The 17,567-nt window shown below is 41.9% G+C and overlaps 6 protein-coding genes and 1 long non-coding RNA gene across 14 annotated transcripts; 2 read left to right on the plus strand and 5 right to left on the minus strand.

Moving 5' to 3' along the window:
* Nucleotides 1-3: 3 nt before the first annotated feature.
* On the minus strand, nt 4-2,002 carry LOC124205100. Its single transcript, XR_006879205.1, has 4 exons — nt 1,559-2,002; nt 1,397-1,490; nt 1,138-1,330; nt 4-524 (listed from the first exon to the last, which is right to left on the minus strand). It is a non-coding gene; the product is annotated as an uncharacterized LOC124205100 (long non-coding RNA).
* Nucleotides 2,003-2,327: 325 nt separating this feature from the next.
* Nucleotides 2,328-7,733, minus strand: LOC124205095. Of its 7 annotated transcripts, none has more exons than XM_046602432.1 (14): nt 7,504-7,732; nt 7,221-7,326; nt 6,878-7,025; nt 6,114-6,403; nt 5,817-6,045; nt 4,956-4,989; nt 4,057-4,242; nt 3,893-3,977; nt 3,772-3,830; nt 3,320-3,709; nt 3,126-3,250; nt 2,935-3,057; nt 2,641-2,866; nt 2,328-2,565 (listed from the first exon to the last, which is right to left on the minus strand). In XM_046602432.1, exons 9-14 carry the CDS (start codon nt 3,826-3,828, stop codon nt 2,449-2,451), a joined length of 1,038 nt encoding a protein of 345 aa, XP_046458388.1. In that variant the 5' UTR covers nt 3,829-3,830; nt 3,893-3,977; nt 4,057-4,242; nt 4,956-4,989; nt 5,817-6,045; nt 6,114-6,403; nt 6,878-7,025; nt 7,221-7,326; nt 7,504-7,732; the 3' UTR covers nt 2,328-2,448. The 7 variants fall into 7 exon arrangements, with proteins under 7 accessions (XP_046458388.1, XP_046458387.1, XP_046458385.1 ...); XM_046602431.1 differs by having other exon boundaries at nt 3,772-3,977; nt 6,114-6,217; nt 6,279-6,403; nt 7,504-7,722; XM_046602429.1 differs by adding an exon at nt 6,552-6,821 and having other exon boundaries at nt 3,772-3,977; nt 7,504-7,722.
* A 189-nt stretch (nt 7,734-7,922) lies between these two features.
* Nucleotides 7,923-8,303, minus strand: LOC124205357 (histone H2A). The gene has a single exon (XM_046602750.1). The coding sequence runs from the start codon at nt 8,301-8,303 to the stop codon at nt 7,923-7,925; it is 381 nt and encodes a 126-aa protein (XP_046458706.1).
* Nucleotides 8,304-8,623: 320 nt separating this feature from the next.
* On the plus strand, nt 8,624-9,064 carry LOC124205098 (histone H2B.3). The gene has a single exon (XM_046602437.1). The coding sequence runs from the start codon at nt 8,637-8,639 to the stop codon at nt 9,006-9,008; it is 372 nt and encodes a 123-aa protein (XP_046458393.1). The 5' UTR covers nt 8,624-8,636; the 3' UTR covers nt 9,009-9,064.
* Nucleotides 9,065-9,602: 538 nt separating this feature from the next.
* On the minus strand, nt 9,603-10,027 carry LOC124205096 (histone H4). Its single transcript, XM_046602434.1, has one exon. It carries the CDS (start codon nt 9,976-9,978, stop codon nt 9,667-9,669), a length of 312 nt encoding a protein of 103 aa, XP_046458390.1. The 5' UTR covers nt 9,979-10,027; the 3' UTR covers nt 9,603-9,666.
* A 237-nt stretch (nt 10,028-10,264) lies between these two features.
* LOC124205097 (histone H3) lies at nt 10,265-10,745 on the plus strand. The gene has a single exon (XM_046602436.1). It carries the CDS (start codon nt 10,277-10,279, stop codon nt 10,685-10,687), a length of 411 nt encoding a protein of 136 aa, XP_046458392.1. The 5' UTR covers nt 10,265-10,276; the 3' UTR covers nt 10,688-10,745.
* Nucleotides 10,746-11,190: 445 nt separating this feature from the next.
* LOC124205092 lies at nt 11,191-17,565 on the minus strand. Of its 2 annotated transcripts, XM_046602418.1 has the most exons (11): nt 16,748-17,565; nt 14,250-14,707; nt 13,973-14,175; nt 13,693-13,885; nt 13,398-13,585; nt 13,146-13,308; nt 12,703-13,080; nt 12,484-12,623; nt 12,215-12,413; nt 11,796-12,152; nt 11,191-11,679 (listed from the first exon to the last, which is right to left on the minus strand). In XM_046602418.1, exons 2-11 carry the CDS (start codon nt 14,308-14,310, stop codon nt 11,555-11,557), a joined length of 2,007 nt encoding a protein of 668 aa, XP_046458374.1. In that variant the 5' UTR covers nt 14,311-14,707; nt 16,748-17,565; the 3' UTR covers nt 11,191-11,554. The 2 variants fall into 2 exon arrangements, with proteins under 2 accessions (XP_046458374.1, XP_046458375.1); XM_046602419.1 differs by lacking the exons at nt 13,973-14,175; nt 14,250-14,707; nt 16,748-17,565 and having other exon boundaries at nt 13,398-13,632; nt 13,693-13,866.
* Nucleotides 17,566-17,567: the final 2 nt, after the last annotated feature.

Raw genomic sequence — 17,567 nt, forward strand, 5'->3', positions numbered from 1 at the left:
CAATCGACTCATGATAGTTGTCGGTTATCTTTCCAATGCGACGACGGTCGACAACGACAGCTCCGGTTGAGGGATCACATTGCTCAATTGGACTTGCAGAAGATCAATTTCATTCAGAATTTTAGAAGAGACACAAGATGAGGTAGAATGATTCTTTTCAGGAACACACAAAGTTCGGCGAAGTTCGGCTTCTTGCTCCAGTGAAAAATAGCTGCAGATATCGATTTGTCGTTGACGCTCTGCTGGCTCTTAATTCCACTGGGAGGAACAGCCTGTTTGGCTTTGGCTTCCTCCAAACTAATCTACAATTTCTGAATCTTCTTCTGTAGTTTCAGCATCCGCTTTTGATCTTCCAACTGAGAAACTCTTTCTTTTGAATCCAAACGTTCCACTGGCTACAGTTGATTGATTTGTGAAGGCAGTGAAATGGGAACTGGCACATAAAATAGGTGATGCATAGATATTGGAATAGTTTGTGATTGTTGATGATGTGGCCGAATATCCCGATGGAACATATTGGCGTTCTAAAAGAAAAATTAAATGTTATGAATCATAACAGAACTATGTACCAAGAGCAGTAAACGAGAAATGAATGAAATATTTTCAAAATTAAGAAGGAATAATGTTTTTATCCGTTTTCGATCAAGTTAAATTATCATTTATAGGATAGATTGAAAACTAGGCAGTTAAATATAGAAAAAGAATACGAAAATGTTCACCAAGCGAAAATTCCAGTTCGTTCACCGTTACATTCCCTCAATTACATTACACTATTAAATGAATGGAAAATTGAGTTGTCTTAATTCCAAATTATTAAATGCAGCTGGGGCACAAAATTAAATTAACCATACTATTTGAGTTAGCTATACAATTATAACAAATAAGTTGTAATTTCTTTACAAGAGCATCTGGTTGCCCACTTGCGTTTACAAACAGACGGGGAACGAGCGATCAGGCTATCCCTTTTAGTGTGGTGCGAGCTAAGATTTCTCTTTAGACATGGGAACAAACCCCAAAACAATCCATCCAGCAAGTCAGCAACGAGTGGAAAAGCAGGTTTTTTTTTTGTTTGTTTTTCTTTTTGTTTTGTTTTTTTTCCCAGAAAGATTTATACCTATTTAAGTATTTATACTATACCATCTTAAACATCACATGGATTAAATATCACTCGGCTGGCAAAGCATCCATCAAAAGGCGGCAAAAGTCCTACAATAACACAACAAGCAGAGTTGTGTGTTGTATTCGGCGTCTCCATCTAAAGATCGTACGGGGACGCTGGCGAACTTGTTAAGGTGTTTCTGGATGCGGGGAGTCTCCTTGAAGAGCATTTCTTAAAAAAGAGTAAGAAAATTAAGATTTGATAACAGTACAAGATAATTGGTTTATCAACTCTCACTTGATGAGGACTATAGAAGAGACCATGGCGTTGCGGCAACTCAACTGATGGCTTCCCAGCTTCTCTGGAGGTCACAGACTTCGTGTTCTTCTGTCTGGTGTCAGAAAATAAAATGCATTCTTTAGCAAATGATAATGCGTACAATAATGAATTCACTTTTACACTGTACTTGAAGTCCCACATTTCTTTTGGGTAAGTGATATTGTGGAACCAATTTAACATGAGCCCGAGAACTACAAATAAAACAAAAGTTTTCTTGTGGCACAACGGCACTCACTCCTTTTCAACATTAAGAGATTGAATATCCATTTCTCCAGTGCAGGAGAAACAATCCATCGATCCTCACTTTCTGGGAGTACTGAAATGTTTTACACATTTTCTTGAATTGAATATATTGTTCCGTCACGCGTAAGCCAGAGACCATCACCCACATCCATGAAAAACACAAGTTTACAATTGGTCAATTGTGACACAGAAGGAAACTTACTACTTCCTATGAACGGAGTTATATTGCAAATTCCCAGTAACATTGAATATCTATTGAATATTATGAAAGGTTTATACCTCGTTACAGGTAACCTACTACCGACGTGAATGACTGTAATGTGAATTTTAGCAGAGTGCAGACGAACTGGCTTGAAAACTGGAAAGCGGTGCTGCCAGTTAATAAATCTCATCGGCAAGAGCGAAGACAGTAATTAAATCAGGTTGAATTGAATCTGTAAGAAAATAATAACGATGGCATACCCATGGGTCAGGTAGTTCACTCTAAAATTATTGTTAAAAGTAAAACATAATTCTTCTTCTTAATTCAGTTTGGCTGAATAGTCAACAACTCCATCCTTGGAGCAGACCGAGCCAGATAAAAAGTTTTATCAGACTGTAAATTTTTTTGTAAACCCAATTTCTATCCGCGAATTCAACAGCCAACTTTGGATTGCTTAACTAATTGTATTTGAAAAAGAAAAGAACATCGATGAATAAAATGGGCGGGAAATGATTTCTCTTCCATTCCGTGTCATTGCTTGAATGCGGACCCAAGAAAATGTGTCTTAATTCTTGGGAGAGATTCCGTTGACAAGGACACCCAAAGCGCCCTTCCAGGAAGCCAAATCGTCAGAGGAGACACCGCTGGCAGACAAAGACTCCATCAGAAGACGGCCAAAGTCCTGAAATAAGACATGCACATGCGTGCATAAGTTAGTTTCGTTGGTAAATAGCAATGAAATGTATGCATATCTCACCTCCCAAGCACTACGGGGAATGCTACGGGCGGCGTGGGTGTAGCGCATGTAGTTGATGTTGCCCAAAAGTTGAAGTTTATCGCCGGTAGCCGAGACGATGGTGTCCAGACGGTCAGCGACCAGGGCGACTTGTTTGTTGTACTCGGCGTCGCCGCTCAAAGATCCCACTGGGACATTGGCGAACTTGGTGAAGTATTTCTGGATGCGGGGAGTCTCCTTGAAGAGCCTTTCATCAAAAAGAGTTATTAAAAATGATAACATTAAATTACAGTATAGGCTAATTTAACGAATTACTTGATCATGATGGAAGAGACCATAGCGTTGCGGCCACTTCTGATGTTTTCCCAGCTCCTCTGGACGTCACGAACTTGGCGGGCAGACAATTTGGTCTGGGGATCAGCCAAATCTTGTGGGTTCCTATCAAGTTAATGCAATCATATTAAATGGGCATCAGTGATGTAATGTAAGAGACAATTTAGAATTACTTCAGGGTCTTGGAGATGCCGGCAACCAAAGCGGTAAGTCCGTTCTTCCAGGCGCTCTTGGCCTCAGCGTTGAAGGAGCTGCCCAACTCTTCAGCGAGGACTTCCTCGAGGACGGCACCGAATTGCTAAAACATTTCGGGTTAAATTCTAGTTCAATTTGTCTTGATTGGAAAACAGTTTTTGATTAAACAAACCTCGAACATGATGGGAGTAGCACCACGGGGCTTGTGGGCTCCACCGAGAGCATTGAGTTGGCTGGCCATCAGCTCCTGGCTGGACAGGGACTGGATGGCGACGTTCAAACCGGCCAAAATGGTGTAGGCCTGGGCCAAGAAGTTTCCGTTGGTCAACAGTTCGTTTTGGGGAACGCTGGCGAACTTGCTGAACATCTTCTGGTATTCGGGGTGAGCCTTGATGAAGCGGAAGAGAATCTGAGGAGGAACATCGCCGTCTCTCCTGGCCTGGTCCCAGGTCTTGCGGATGACACTGCGGTCATGAGAGCTCAACGAGAGTCCACCCTCGCTGTCATCATCGGCCGAGACGGTGGTGACGGAAGTGGTGACGGTGGTCGTCGTGGTTGCAGACTGCAAAATATTTCAAACTAATGAACATCAATTAATTGTATAAACGAGTGAATTGGACTTACCACATAAACGCTGGCGAAAGCGATCACGCCGAAGAGAAGGGCTAGTTTGAAAGCCATTGCTGCGAGTTAAGAAGAGTTTAGCTCTGGAAGTATCAGTCAGCTAAGTGATGTCTTCTCTAACATTCCCAGTTGCCTTTTATAGTCACAGACTCTCGGCTGGGAGAGAGAGAGAGATGGCAGACAGTTGTAATGGCTCACGTGATGATCTGCATGCGCAAATGAGTGAATGTGAGTGGCTAGACTTTGACATCTGAACCGTTCAACTATCGGGTTATTTATTTTTACTCTATGCATCCCCATATTTTGCCACAGGAGAGGAACTACGTGATGTCCAGCACGTTTGGTTTGTATCTCAGATTGGTGGTTGATAGATTTTTTGGCTAGATTGGCATCCTTTTTCGAATTTCATTATAGGCTACCATTTGGTTTGTTTGGTTGAACTTGATTGCACGTATAATCTCTTGCAGTGTTCTGAAATTGAATTAATTTTTGCTTTTTCATTAAAAAAACTACGACAAATTATTTAATAGAGAAGAAAATAAAAAGTTGTGGCCTCGGATAATTTTGATTTTGTTCCATTTGAGATTTGGCTCGTAATTTTCAGTTGTGTAGGACGTGTAAGACCATATAACAAGGGCAGCTCAGATGATATTCCGATTTTCAAATCGGCAAGGACTACACGTGCAGCGTGTAGAGTGTAGAGTGCAAAAGGCGATCTGCTCCAAGTTCATAAGTCACGTGATTACGTCCTTGCGTGTGTACACAATTCGCTGTATTTTGCTTTCTCTTTAAAAGGTTTCAAGTTTTTTTTTTTTATTTTTTTCTTTCAAAAATGATTTTTAATCAACGCGGATAACTTTTAAAACTCGCGACAAACTTTACAATTTTTGAGTGAAAATAAAACATTTGCTCTAAAAATGAAAAAGCGCACGCGCTGCCGAATGTCAAACAGAGTGACTTGGGAATAATTTGGTTTCAGCTAGTTCTGATATGATTTGTTTATCGCGAATCAATACCCGCTGGACTATATGTTACCGACGGAGACCTATTAGGATGGCTTGTTATTTGGTCTTTAATTTCTTAGCTGTGGAAATTCAATAACAACACTATATGCACTATAACATTAAAGCCAATTAATCTCTCTCTATCTTACTTATCTATGACCTCAAAATAAGGGAACTTACCTGGTCATGGCGGGCCGAAAAAACAACAGAAAAACTAAATGAAAAAAGAAGAAAAAAAAAAAAAACGAATGAGCATAGCGGCAGGCAGCCAGACTTTTGGTTAAAATGATTTACACGTAGAACTTTATGTCACATTGATTGAGAACAAGAGATAAGGTAAAGTAGCATATCATGTTGACTGCTTCGATATCCTCTCATTTGCCGATTTAAATCGTTTGTTTTTACAGCAAGTCGGGTGCGCTATATCGCATTGAAGCATGCTCAAAGTTGCGGCGTTCGACAACTATTGTCTCCTTGGATCGGTTACCCGAAGAAGACGATGTCGATAAAAGTGTGGCCGACATATTGAAGGTACATAAAGCGACGACTAGTGGCCGTCTAAATCAAAGTGCATTCGATTTTATGACACATTTGCTATGATTTGAATACATAAATTTGGCTGCTCGGCCGACGAATTCATTCAGAATTTTTGCTAAACCAAACCAGCTCCATCTCATCGAATAGTCTAACGTCTTCCAGTCACTGACTCGTTTTGCCTCGACTTGGATTATTCGCACGATAAATTAGTGATTGATATCTATACCTGAAGGCAATTGAAATCAAAGAATAAACGGTGCGGGCAAAGCAAATGATGGCATTTGAAGGGATTATTTTCCTCCTCTAAATGAAAGGCGCAATCAGCCCAAAATTCGCCCAAATTCGTCAAATGACATCAAGTACCTTTTCTCAACTGAAATTATGGCTTCTAACAATACACAATGAATCCAATTTGTCTGGATATCTTCCAGTCAAATTGTGATGTTTTAGTTAACTAACGTCACGCGGTTAAGGGCTTTATGAGATATCGAAGTGTCTGCTCACCTGTCTTGGAAATGATGGCGTTTAACTTCTCGAAGCAGTTGAAACCAGTAGGCGAAGAGATTGTTGGTTACCGTCTTTATTTCCTTCATCTTATTACGCGCTTCCATACCAGATCACTCGATTACGTGATTACGCGTGAATTGTGTTGCACCGCACCCTCCGAGGCGAAGAAACTTGTTGAACAAACAAGTTTGCCTTATCCAAGTGTTGTTTTCACTACCGCTCTCACCTACACAGTAAACAAAACACAGTTATTCAATTACGTTGTATAGACGAAGAAGTAGGGATCATTATTACGTGACACTTATTCCTATCGTTCCGAGACCATGTGGGAGGTAAACAGGTGCAGGAATGCCGATAGATTTCACCTGTTGGACCAGCCAATTCATCTTGGAAACGCCCTTTTAAAAAGAAAAGAAAACAAGAATGAAAATCCTTGCAGAGTAAAAAGGAATGTGTCACCTGCTGACGGAAAAAGAAAACGAATAAAGGGAAAACAGCTCCGCACAGTTTATCCTATTTTCTATTTAAGGAAATTGTCTCGAGTTGTGGTCACATTTGAATAAACGGCCCAATATCTCCAACACCTAAGAAAAACAAACTGTCAAACGTGAAGAAAGAACCAGCTGATGTTGAACAGCACACACACAAACATAGACAATATATGAGGTGATACATGCACGACACCTAACAACGCTATTATCGACATGGTATATTATCTTAGAGGTATTTTACCATGCTATCGATTTCACTCCGAGGTGTACTACTAGTCCATTCACTTTGGAAAGTATGGAAACGTCCAATTTTGAATAAAAATGAGTCAGAAACGCCAAGATCCTTGTGTAAGAATCCAACCCGTTTGAACATCAAAAGAGAAAAACAAATGCACGGGGGAGAATTCAAGTTTAAAGTTACTGTTCATTTTCTTAATAAACGAGAAGGTGCACAGGTGTAGCCGTAGCGTGCAGGTCCCTCTTGCTCGGAAAATTTTCTAGTTGCACATTGCTTTATCAACGACACAAAATATTAAAAAAGGAAGAATAGAGATACATTTTTCCTACCTTTAAGCCTGGAAAATATGCATCCACAAGAAAGGACGTCCTCGTGAATACACTCACGCACTGGTGTACACAAGGATAGAGGGGATTAAAAGAAATTAAGAAGAATTCGACCGACATCGGTAGTTTCTCCAAACGGGATGCTGTTTATCTAAATTTAAAACAAAATTGGGTCACGAATCAATATTGACAGAATCAACAAGGAAGAAAAAGTTGAAAATGAGGCAGTGGATAAGCCCTAATCAGATTGTGAATAAACAGGTTAATAATTTAAGGTTTCCATGTAATATTAGTGCAAGTCATGCATCATTAACAAATCTAGCATTAAAGTAACGAAAATCCTTACCCAATCCCAAAGTGATGATGCTGAGATTGAAGCTGATGACTGGTCAATACCAGCAAAAGAAAAACTTCATATCTTGTGGTTACGATGGCTGGCTCAGGCCTCAAATCTGCACACAGGAAAATGTTACATAGCGCAAACAAAATGCCATCAACAGGGTCACAACAGGGAGCATAATACATGATAAATTCAAGTCAGGAACTAAAATTTCACCAATTTGTAACAAGTTTAACTCTTCTATTTAAGCTCCCACAATCATTCTATTTGAATTCTTAGCTCTCTTTACCTGCTATGAACAGGATGGAGTGTGTGTTAAGCGATTCTATCAAGAGACGCCGGCAGAGTACAGTTGACACGCCGACCAGGCTTTTGTATTTGTATACGATGTGCTATTTTCCTTGCACCCACGAGTACGTTTCCGTCAAAGTAAACGTCCTGTTTCATTATGCATTTTAAAACATTGTCTTTTTCGCAACTTGCAACAAACAAAAGCAGACGACACTAATATTTTAATTGGCTATGCTAATAAGGTTGAATCAAAACAATTAAGAATGCCACCTTGCGATGAATCAGTGAACGTTATCATTATCACAACTGGATTGAAATGCAAATGTAGCACAGCAAGTCAGCAAGTTCCTTTTTTTCAAAATAGTTTGGTGGCCCTGAAAAGGGCCGTTTGTTTATAAGACGATAGGAAAGGGAAATTTAAGCCTTGGCAGGTTTGTCGGTCTTCTTGGGCAAGAGAACGGCCTGTATGTTGGGCAAAACACCACCCTGGGCAATTGTAACACCGGAGAGAAGTTTGTTCAACTCTTCGTCGTTGCGGATGGCCAATTGCAAGTGACGAGGAATGATACGGGTCTTCTTGTTGTCACGGGCGGCGTTACCGGCCAACTCGAGGACCTCAGCGGCCAAGTACTCCATGACGGCAGCCAAGTAGACGGGGGCACCGGCACCAACGCGTTCAGCGTACGAGCCCTTGCGGAGCATTCGATGGATACGACCGACGGGGAATTGAAGTCCGGCCCTGCTGGAACGGGTCTTTGACTTTCCCTTGACTTTGCCTCCTTTACCACGACCAGACATGTTGAGATGTAGAGTAAGTAAACGTGGTTCCTAAAATCAAGGAACGAATGATGTATAAATTTGAAAAATCGGGGTTTATATAGTCGCTTGATGTCGGATTCAGAATAAAATTTTGGTAGCCAACCAGAAAATTTTTACTTGCCCCGCCTTTCCTTCTGCTCTCCCCTGATTGTGTTACTAGCTCCGCCCCCGAGTGAACATCTGCTGTTACACGTAAGTCTCTGGAGACGCGAGTTTTGGCTACCATCAGGTAGTAAAGGGGAGCCAAAATCTGTATAAACAAGAAATTCGGACAAGCGGACTTCACTTTCTGAGATTTACTCAAGTCCTAGAATGCCCCCTAAAGTTAGCGGTAAAGCAGCGAAGAAGGCCGGCAAGGCCCAGAAGAACATCGCCAAAGGAGACAAGAAGAAGAAGCGCAAGAGGAAGGAGAGCTACGCCATTTACATCTACAAAGTGTTGAAGCAGGTCCACCCCGACACTGGCATCTCCTCCAAAGCCATGACCATCATGAACAGCTTCGTCAACGACATTTTCGAGCGCATCGCTGGAGAGTCGTCCCGTCTTGCCCATTACAACAAGCGTTCGACCATCACTAGCCGGGAAATCCAGACGGCCGTCCGTCTGCTTTTGCCCGGTGAGTTGGCTAAGCACGCCGTGTCTGAAGGCACCAAGGCAGTGACCAAGTACACCAGCACCAAGTAGATTATCTCCGGTTTTCTCTTTCAACCCAAACGGCCCTTTTCAGGGCCACCAAACGTTTAAAGAAAAGAAAAATACTTAACTGCCACACAGCTACCTTTTACTTAAGTGATAAGTTCTACTTTTCGGTAGAAAAATGCAAGCGCATGATCTTATAAAATGAGAGAAAACGTTACCCAGACTTTTACTTTAACGTCAAGTAACTTTCATATTTTGCAAGGGAGATCGTATGATTGAATATAAATGATATCTTAAGTTTGTCGTCCATTGATTGATGGTACGGCGTGGTACTGAATGAATTATAAATGCTGGATGAAATGTTGAAATTCATGTTCAAAAAGTCGATCCAAGAAAAACTTCATATCCATTCATTTTCCAGACCAGAGGATATCACTTTACTTTAATTATTCTGCATTGTAATCCCGATGGCATAAATATTTTTGTATCGGTTGGCGGAAATAGAAATAAATTGAACAATTAAATCATGAAAGATTAAATCACAATAGCTTTTTACAGCATATGCTTTCGTACGAAGTATATTAATACATATTCAAATGTAACAAAGACAAACGGAATTAACTAGATCTTTCTTTTAAAAAATGGTGGCCCTGAAAAGGGCCGATTGGTTTGAACGATCGGAGTATGAAAATCAAGATCAGATTTAACCGCCGAAACCGTACAGAGTGCGGCCCTGCCGTTTCAGCGCGTAGACGACGTCCATGGCCGTCACAGTCTTCCTCTTGGCGTGTTCAGTGTAGGTGACGGCGTCACGAATCACGTTTTCAAGGAACACCTTCAACACACCGCGGGTCTCCTCGTAGATGAGACCAGAGATTCGCTTGACACCACCACGACGGGCAAGACGACGGATGGCCGGCTTGGTGATTCCCTGGATGTTGTCACGCAAAACTTTGCGATGACGTTTGGCGCCTCCCTTGCCGAGTCCTTTTCCTCCTTTGCCGCGACCAGTCATTTCGATTAAAGTTTCTGATGTTTTAGAAAACACAGAATGATTGAATTTTTTAAAAGTACAGAGTTTATATACCCCTCCAGACCCCTCTAACGGAACGCCCATTGGTTGAACCCTCCCCCACGCCATCACACAAACAAAGAGATAAGAGAATTTCCGTTATCAATTTTCTTTCCCTCCCATTTTTTGAACTAACCAATCCCTAGCCAAAGAACTCACTTAGTTCCTCAACGTCCGTCGACTCCCTACATATACTAACCGCTTTTCTGTATACATTATCCCCAAATTTTAGTCGTTCGACATGGCTCGTACTAAGCAAACTGCTCGCAAATCCACCGGTGGCAAGGCGCCCCGCAAACAGTTGGCCACCAAAGCCGCTCGCAAAAGTGCCCCGGCCACTGGAGGAGTCAAGAAACCCCATCGTTATCGTCCCGGCACCGTCGCCCTTCGTGAGATCCGTCGCTACCAAAAGTCGACCGAGCTTCTGATCCGCAAGTTGCCATTCCAGCGCTTGGTCAGAGAAATCGCCCAGGATTTCAAGACCGACTTGCGTTTCCAGAGCTCGGCCGTCATGGCTCTGCAGGAGGCCAGCGAGGCTTACTTGGTGGGTCTTTTCGAAGACACCAACTTGTGCGCCATCCACGCCAAGCGAGTCACCATCATGCCAAAAGACATCCAGCTCGCTCGCCGTATTCGTGGTGAACGTGCTTAAGCGACCTATTCCCTTTTGACTTACCAATCGGCCCTTTTCAGGGCCACCAACATTTCACTGAAAAGAAATTTACAGACCGATAGTTGCCATCGATTCGTGGATAGCGATTTAAAGTTAAAAAAGCCCCGCAATATCTGAATAATCATCTACATTTTCAACATGTTGCCTTTCATTCTAACAAGATATTTAACAGTTAAATTCGTTCCGTAGTACTTCAGTTTCTACAATCCACTTACCTTTGCTCACAGTTAATCCATCAGTTCTTTAATCCCAACAGCTGGGCAAACTAGTCGTAATGCAGCACACAAACACAAGAAATACCATTGTCACTTTGAGCCCACTATTCAGAGTAATCACTACACTGCTACAAAGTGAAAATCATTGGTACTACGGGAAAATAAACATTTTAGTTCGAAGTATCGTCTGTTGACAATAATCTAGATAAGAAGAAAGTCTATAATTCAAAAGATTTCAAACAACCAGGCACGTAGACAACAGATGCATTGCTTTAATATTGAACTAGATTGTTTTTATTATGTTACAACTAATTATAGAGAATTTAACTAAATTTCGTTTTTCAAGACAAACATTTTCGTCAATTGTTAGCTCTTTCCTAAAATGATTTAAATCATCATAATTTCGAATGTCAAAATTCTCCCTCGTCAAAGACACAAAAGAAAACGTTATTTTGCCAGGCAATAAACTAAAAGTTGTGGTAAGCAATTTCGTTATCGTCAATAACGACAAGAGGTAAAAATGTCATTTATCAAACGAAAAGTAAAAGGCGACAGAGATAAACTCAACACGAGAAAGAGCTAGAGCTATATCGTTCTGTAAATAACCGACATTGGCATTAATGGGCTCAGACTAATAAATTTTCAACAGGACCACGATGTGTGTTACAAACCACATGCCCTCGGCGGTGAATAAAGAGTCTAGACCGCAGAGCAACCGACTGTTACCATTCTTCAGTTGTTGTCCATCGCTGGCGGCTGTAACAAAACAAGGAGAGAAAATCGTTTAGTATTTTTACTTGGATAATTTACTGTTTCTCTCCTTCCTGAATTCGAGCCGTTATTTATGTTTGTTTGTTTGTTTCTAGACGTACTTGACACGGCCAAAATGTAGGAAGCCGAGACACCCGATTGTTGGTGAGTGCACTTGTAAGTGCCAGCTGCTTGGCTGGAAATATTAGTCCAGCTCAAATGACTTAGACCGTATCCATTCCGCCTAGTTGACTCCGCAATCCTCCCCACTCCGTCCGGGCCGGGACCACCGCCGCCTAATTCCAAAGTGACGGAGACGTTTTGCTCATCACGCCGAGTCCAATGCCACGTCAGATTCGGGAGATTGTCTCGATCCTGCTGCTGCCATTCTTGACTGCGGCAAGTCAGTTGGACAGCATCTCCTTCCGCAATCGTTCCGGCCTTGTTGCCGTCGCTAAATGACATTGTCAACTCGATCCCTTTTTTTCCAGAAAGTCAAATGAAGACACTGACGTCAATTTCTGTCATTTGAAATTGATACCTCGAACCCTTAGGTACAATTCGTGCGTAACGACTGCCGATCGATGCCTGGACGGGCCTTCCAGGTAATTTTTACGGCCGACGCATAGGTAGGTGCCTTCCGTCTCCCACGAAATCCTTTTAGTGTACTTGAATCCTTCAAAGACATTGTAGGACCAATCGCCCATGTCCTTGTTGCTATCCTTACCAGGCGAGTAAACCTACATTTTAAATGATTCATTTTTTTTTAAAACTCTTGATTGATTAAGAGCGCGGGTCATTTTGATTTACTGTGACTGGAGTTCCATCATCGGCTATCCGCTCGAGAGACATTTGAACGGAAGGATGAGTTGGTCTGCAACCAATCATGGCTTCCTCTTTGCCAAATTCCAAATATTTGTTCAATGGGGCAGCGACTAACGCATTCCAGTCTAATGTCAATTTCAAAAAAGTTAATCGTTAATTTACAGTTGAAGTGATTATCGAGTGAAATGTTTAAATGTGTCTGACCTTGAATGAAGACGTATTGTCTGACTGAATTGCTGTCATTATCGGCTCTGTGACACGTATAATAGCCCGTGTCCAAGTGGCTGGCGTTGGTGATGGTCAGGACGGAATAGTCCGACTGTGAGCTCCTGCCGTTGGCTTTGGCCAGCGTGGCGACGACTCGCTGGCCAAGATTCTTGACTTGGGCCGTGTCGTAGTCGTCGTTGTGGAAGGCGAACGGCAGCCGCCAATTGACATTCCACTGGTGAGCGGCCAAAGCGTCCGTTTTACAGAACAAACTAAAAGTAGAGCCCGACGGAAAGATGAGAAACGGCGTAGAAGTCGGCCTAATGCGGGGCCGCTGGTCCTTGTCGTCTTCAACGGCTTCCTTCTCCACCGATTCTATTTTAAAAATACCAACAGAAACAAAAGTAAATAAGAATTGATTTTGTCATCATTCCGTGTACCTTGGACGATGAAAAAACTGTAGAGGGACCATTTGGGTACGGGGCACGTGCTGTTGAACGTGACGGCCCCGCACCTGTACTCGCCGCTCTTGGGATGACGGATGGCGATGCCCTTGTAATCGGCGAATGACCAGTTGAAATAACTTTTCGCCGAGAGATCAACCTGTGGTGAGAGAGAGAGTAAAAAATGGCAGCATAAGCGGCTGTCGAACGTCGAATGATTCCGCCCAAAATCTCAAGACATTGTAATACCGATTCCCATAAAGTGTCTGGCGAACCGATTTGCGGTAGTTTCCTCTTCTGCAGAGCCAAATCCACCATGGAGAAATGCTGGCTGGGGAAATAGTTGAAGCAGGGCACGACAAACAGCTGCTGCGAAGGGTTGCCGACGACGTAGACGCTCTTCAACGGATTCAGCTCGACGCCGACGGCTCCTTTCCCTGTGTGCAGCCAAGACACGGAGGTTGACGTCACGAGAGTCAATGGTCTGACATTTGAAATTGGATATAAACAAAGGAGAGAGAACCAAAGGGGTAAGTGTGCGTACATGAGATGAAGATGTGTACACATGGAAAGGTTTCAGATTGAGCCTTCAAGTCGACTGGATCGACGCCAACGGGGTGACAAGTGTAACGTCCCGAATCGGATCTCTTGGCTTTCACGACGCTCAGAACGGCGACAAAAACATCTCCTTCGCGTAAAGTCGTCAGATGGGCACGTTTCTGTAAATCCTGTGGCATCTTTTGTCAAACAAAAAAGAACCAGAAACAAAAAAATTCCGGGGGATTAAAAATGAGTGTAACAAAATTAAAATCTGTTTGATGTACCTTGATCTGGATGTTATCCAGTTCGTCGCTGGAATGAACGGGTAGAGCCCAGGTGACATTACCTGGACGACTGGAAAAGCACGTCAGATTGAACGAAGTGTCTTCGACGAAGCCCGCTGCTGGGCCAGACGGCCTGATGGTGATGCCACCACCATCGGTCCATTTCGTGGACAGGACAAGGAGCAGTAGAAAAGCTGTGCTCCCTGGAAACACAAATCAGAGAGGTCCTGACACGAGCAATAAGGAAAATTTGTGTAAAAACATTTCAACAATTTACTTCGTGTCCAGATGTGTTGGTACTGGGCGACGATTGGCGACGACGGCTCTCTGGTGGACATGATGGGCTTATAAATCTCACAATCAAGAAAACCAAAATCCGAGAGGGAGCCGTTGGATGAGACGTGCAAAATGGATCGCCATCAAAGGCGTTGTGTGAACACGCGCCAACATATCTTTTCCTTGTGATTATAAACCATTATGACATCACTGTGGTGCAGCGATGGTGAAGCGATATAACAAAAATTGTCCATCTGATGGGACGTATCCGCCTTGATTGGTGAGAAAAAGGGGAAAGGATGAAGAGACTCTGGCCAATCAGACTTCCATCAACACCCCGCAGAGAGCGGACGTTGTCATCAAATCATTAACTATTGCATTGATGCGAGTGTGATCTTTTCGGTTCCATGATAGCGCCCATCCGGGTGGAGGACCCGTACTCTTCGAAATAATTTTAAACTAGACAAATAAATAAATAAGATTTAATACAAATATTTTAAAGTTAAACGACAAAATTGACATGGTATTTAAAATTAAAATTTTAGGCTTAAACCAAAAGACCCAAATGAATAATTCTAGACATGTATATTGTAAATTTATGAATTGAATTCAAATGTAAGAAAACAAATTGAAGCGCCATGCGATATGAAACCGGAAACTTCTATGATTACTAAACAATTCCAAGAAATATTATGAAATCGAGTTGTAATGTTTGACCATTTCGCTATTACGTCAGCCGTCTGTCCGGTACAATTCGATCCAATATCCTAAATGTTCATTCTACGATAAGGCCGGCATGTGCAATACGTAGGTTTCCTTTCACGGGATAGAGAGAATATGAACAAAATCATCACCAACTATTAAACGCGAGGGATTTGGGTTTCAATAGATTATTGGGAACTGGAATATATTTCCCAGGCGGTCACGTCCGCACATACTCGCACGTTTTATTACGACGCGCCTGTAGGTGAATAGGACACGCTTGCCCTTGACTTGGTCAAAAGAATGGTTTGATTTTTCACTCGTTCCTTTTTTAAAAAAGCCATCGACGTCTAAAGTGGAAAATTCTCTTTTGGTCAATCAGGCGAAAATGTTTTCAAGGTGGGTATATTACATAAGATAAGGTGATATAAAAAATACCTCTGCCCTATAGTACGATTTTCCAGCATTAGATGGCGACTCGATTAAAATTGACGCAACAATTTCCAGGAGATTTAAAAAATAAAAAATAAACTCAAATCGGTTTTAAAAGATGAGTGGGAATTCACTAAATATGGTGTCATTTGAATAAATATTTGGAATAAGGATTTTAGGGTTCGTTCGGGACTGAACTAAAACTGTTGGAATGAAAGAAAGAAAAAACGAAAAGGATTCGGCGCACCTGAACGAAGAGAAAAAAACAAAACAAAATAAAAGAAAATTCTTTTCAAAAGTGCCGGGTGCCGGCCGGCTGGTGGCATCCAGCTGTCCGGCCACGAATCCTTTTAAAGTTGGACGTAAAAGGAAAAGTCGTTTTCAATAGCGTCGAGATCTTGCAAGAAAGTTCCACGATTTTTTCGTTGTTGTTGTATGTAGTTGTGTAGACCCATCCGTTATATAACAGGTGGGAGGGACCAGGCAGCAGCCTTATGAAAGAAATTTTAGCCCCCCCCCGATTATTTTTCCAAACATTTATTTATGCTGGTTGTTGTTGTTTTGTATTCTTTCAAAAAGGCAAGGAGAGAGAGAGAGGGGAGAAAAATCGTCTAAAAGGAGCGCTGAGTCGCTTATTGCGAAACCTCGCATCCGGGTGAACAAAAGAAACCTCGCGGCTGCTCTCTCGCCACTGAGAGAAAAAAAAAGCGTTAGACGATATACACACACACAAACGGTGAATTCACGAAAACGTCAAACCATCAAAGAAATCCTCTAGGCTAGTCTCCCCCCAGCCCATTCAGCCGAAATAATACTGACAGAAACTAATAAGCTTCTGCGAGTTGAAAAAGTGTTTCGAGCGAAAATCAAAACGTCGGTCTATTTGGCTTGGATCGATCTCGATGATTAATGGAACCCCAAAAGAAAAAGTATGAACTGAACAACCAAGAGATTCAGCCATCAAAGCGAATAACTCAATCAAAGTTGATGTGGGCTGAATAACTCATTGGACCGTTGCAGGTTTCCCCAAAAAATTCCAGACCCAGACTTCTGGTTTACAGGTTACTTGACATAAACAAGCAAGTCATAATAGATGGTGGAACAAAACAAAAAAAAAGCAAACAAACAAGAAAGCTATAAAAGTCTGGAAGTAAACAAGCAGAGAGCATTAAAACGGAAAATCATTTTTTCCCAAAAGCTTGAAAAGAATGTTTGCCTAATTCATTGGAAAAACCGATAAAGAATACCCAAAGCACGACTGATACCGTATTTAGTGCATGTCTATAAAAGAAGAATGTCAGCCTTGCACTGGAATTTCTTTTTGAAAGACATTTCGAGAGATAGTCACATGTTATTTATACAGACCTCTAATGACTAATGGCAGCCTCACGATCAGGTAGTCGCCATCGAGTCAGGGAAGAAATCTAGAAACTCGTAATCGGTCAGTCTAAAAATAGCCATGAATAATACAACTAAATAATATCTTCGAGGTCAATGGGTATATAATGCAACCCTATTGCGTTTCCTATCGACTCTAATCAGTTCCAAACGAAAAAACTGACATTTCGTCGTCTGCTAAAATGTCAAACCCTAAACAATCTCTGTTTACATTTTTCTTCCGCTTCACGATTGATTACTTTTATTAAAAATTAGTTGGACAAACTGTAATAGCATTTGCGTATAGTCAACTCTGACCTAAATTTGTTTCGACAGCGATAAAGAAAATTTAAACAAGTCGTTGATTATTGCATCCAATAAAAATGAGCCTGGGCAGATAATGAGAATGGCTAACCAACTAAGTCCAAATGATAACTTTTTTAAAGCACACACACTCGTATCTGAAAGCTGTAATTTCTCTCTAGTGCGACATCAAAGTGAGAGATTATAAGAAAACCCGGCACAAATGGGCAAGCCAATAAGAACCCCGGCACGTGTGCTGGAAGCTAACAGTAGTGAGTCAACAAAACCCGACATATTGAAAGAGCCCAATGGTATTATACGCAGCAGCAGCAGAGAAAAATAAAATCAAATATCCGGTGCTGCGCAATAGCTTCTGGCCATTGACACAAGCGTCCGAATTTTCTCCTTGCAAGTCAAATATTGGCCGCGTGCAGAGAGAGAGGGTCCAGTATTATACACAGCACACCAAAATATCGAACGTGTCACTTAATCTTGTGGGAGGGTA

Source organism: Daphnia pulex, chromosome 10 (assembly GCF_021134715.1).
Source record: "Daphnia pulex isolate KAP4 chromosome 10, ASM2113471v1".
Taxonomy (NCBI): Eukaryota; Metazoa; Arthropoda; class Branchiopoda; order Diplostraca; family Daphniidae; genus Daphnia; species Daphnia pulex.

Coding starts and splice junctions, on each gene's coding strand:
- LOC124205095 (XM_046602433.1), bottom strand. CDS start 3,828: ATGGCTTTCAAACTAGCCCTTCTCTTCGGCGTGATCGCTTTCGCCAGC. Junction 3,251..3,319: donor CTACTCCCATCATGTTCGAG/GTTTGTTTAATC, acceptor GAAATGTTTTAG/CAATTCGGTGCCGTCCTCGA. Junction 2,566..2,640: donor TTCCCCGTAGTGCTTGGGAG/GTGAGATATGCA, acceptor GTCTTATTTCAG/GACTTTGGCCGTCTTCTGAT.
- LOC124205357 (XM_046602750.1), bottom strand. CDS start 8,303: ATGTCTGGTCGTGGTAAAGGAGGCAAAGTCAAGGGAAAGTCAAAGACC.
- LOC124205098 (XM_046602437.1), top strand. CDS start 8,637: ATGCCCCCTAAAGTTAGCGGTAAAGCAGCGAAGAAGGCCGGCAAGGCC.
- LOC124205096 (XM_046602434.1), bottom strand. CDS start 9,978: ATGACTGGTCGCGGCAAAGGAGGAAAAGGACTCGGCAAGGGAGGCGCC.
- LOC124205097 (XM_046602436.1), top strand. CDS start 10,277: ATGGCTCGTACTAAGCAAACTGCTCGCAAATCCACCGGTGGCAAGGCG.
- LOC124205092 (XM_046602418.1), bottom strand. CDS start 14,310: ATGTCCACCAGAGAGCCGTCGTCGCCAATCGTCGCCCAGTACCAACAC. Junction 13,886..13,972: donor TGGATAACATCCAGATCAAG/GTACATCAAACA, acceptor GTTTGACAAAAG/ATGCCACAGGATTTACAGAA. Junction 13,309..13,397: donor CAGACACTTTATGGGAATCG/GTATTACAATGT, acceptor CTCTCACCACAG/GTTGATCTCTCGGCGAAAAG.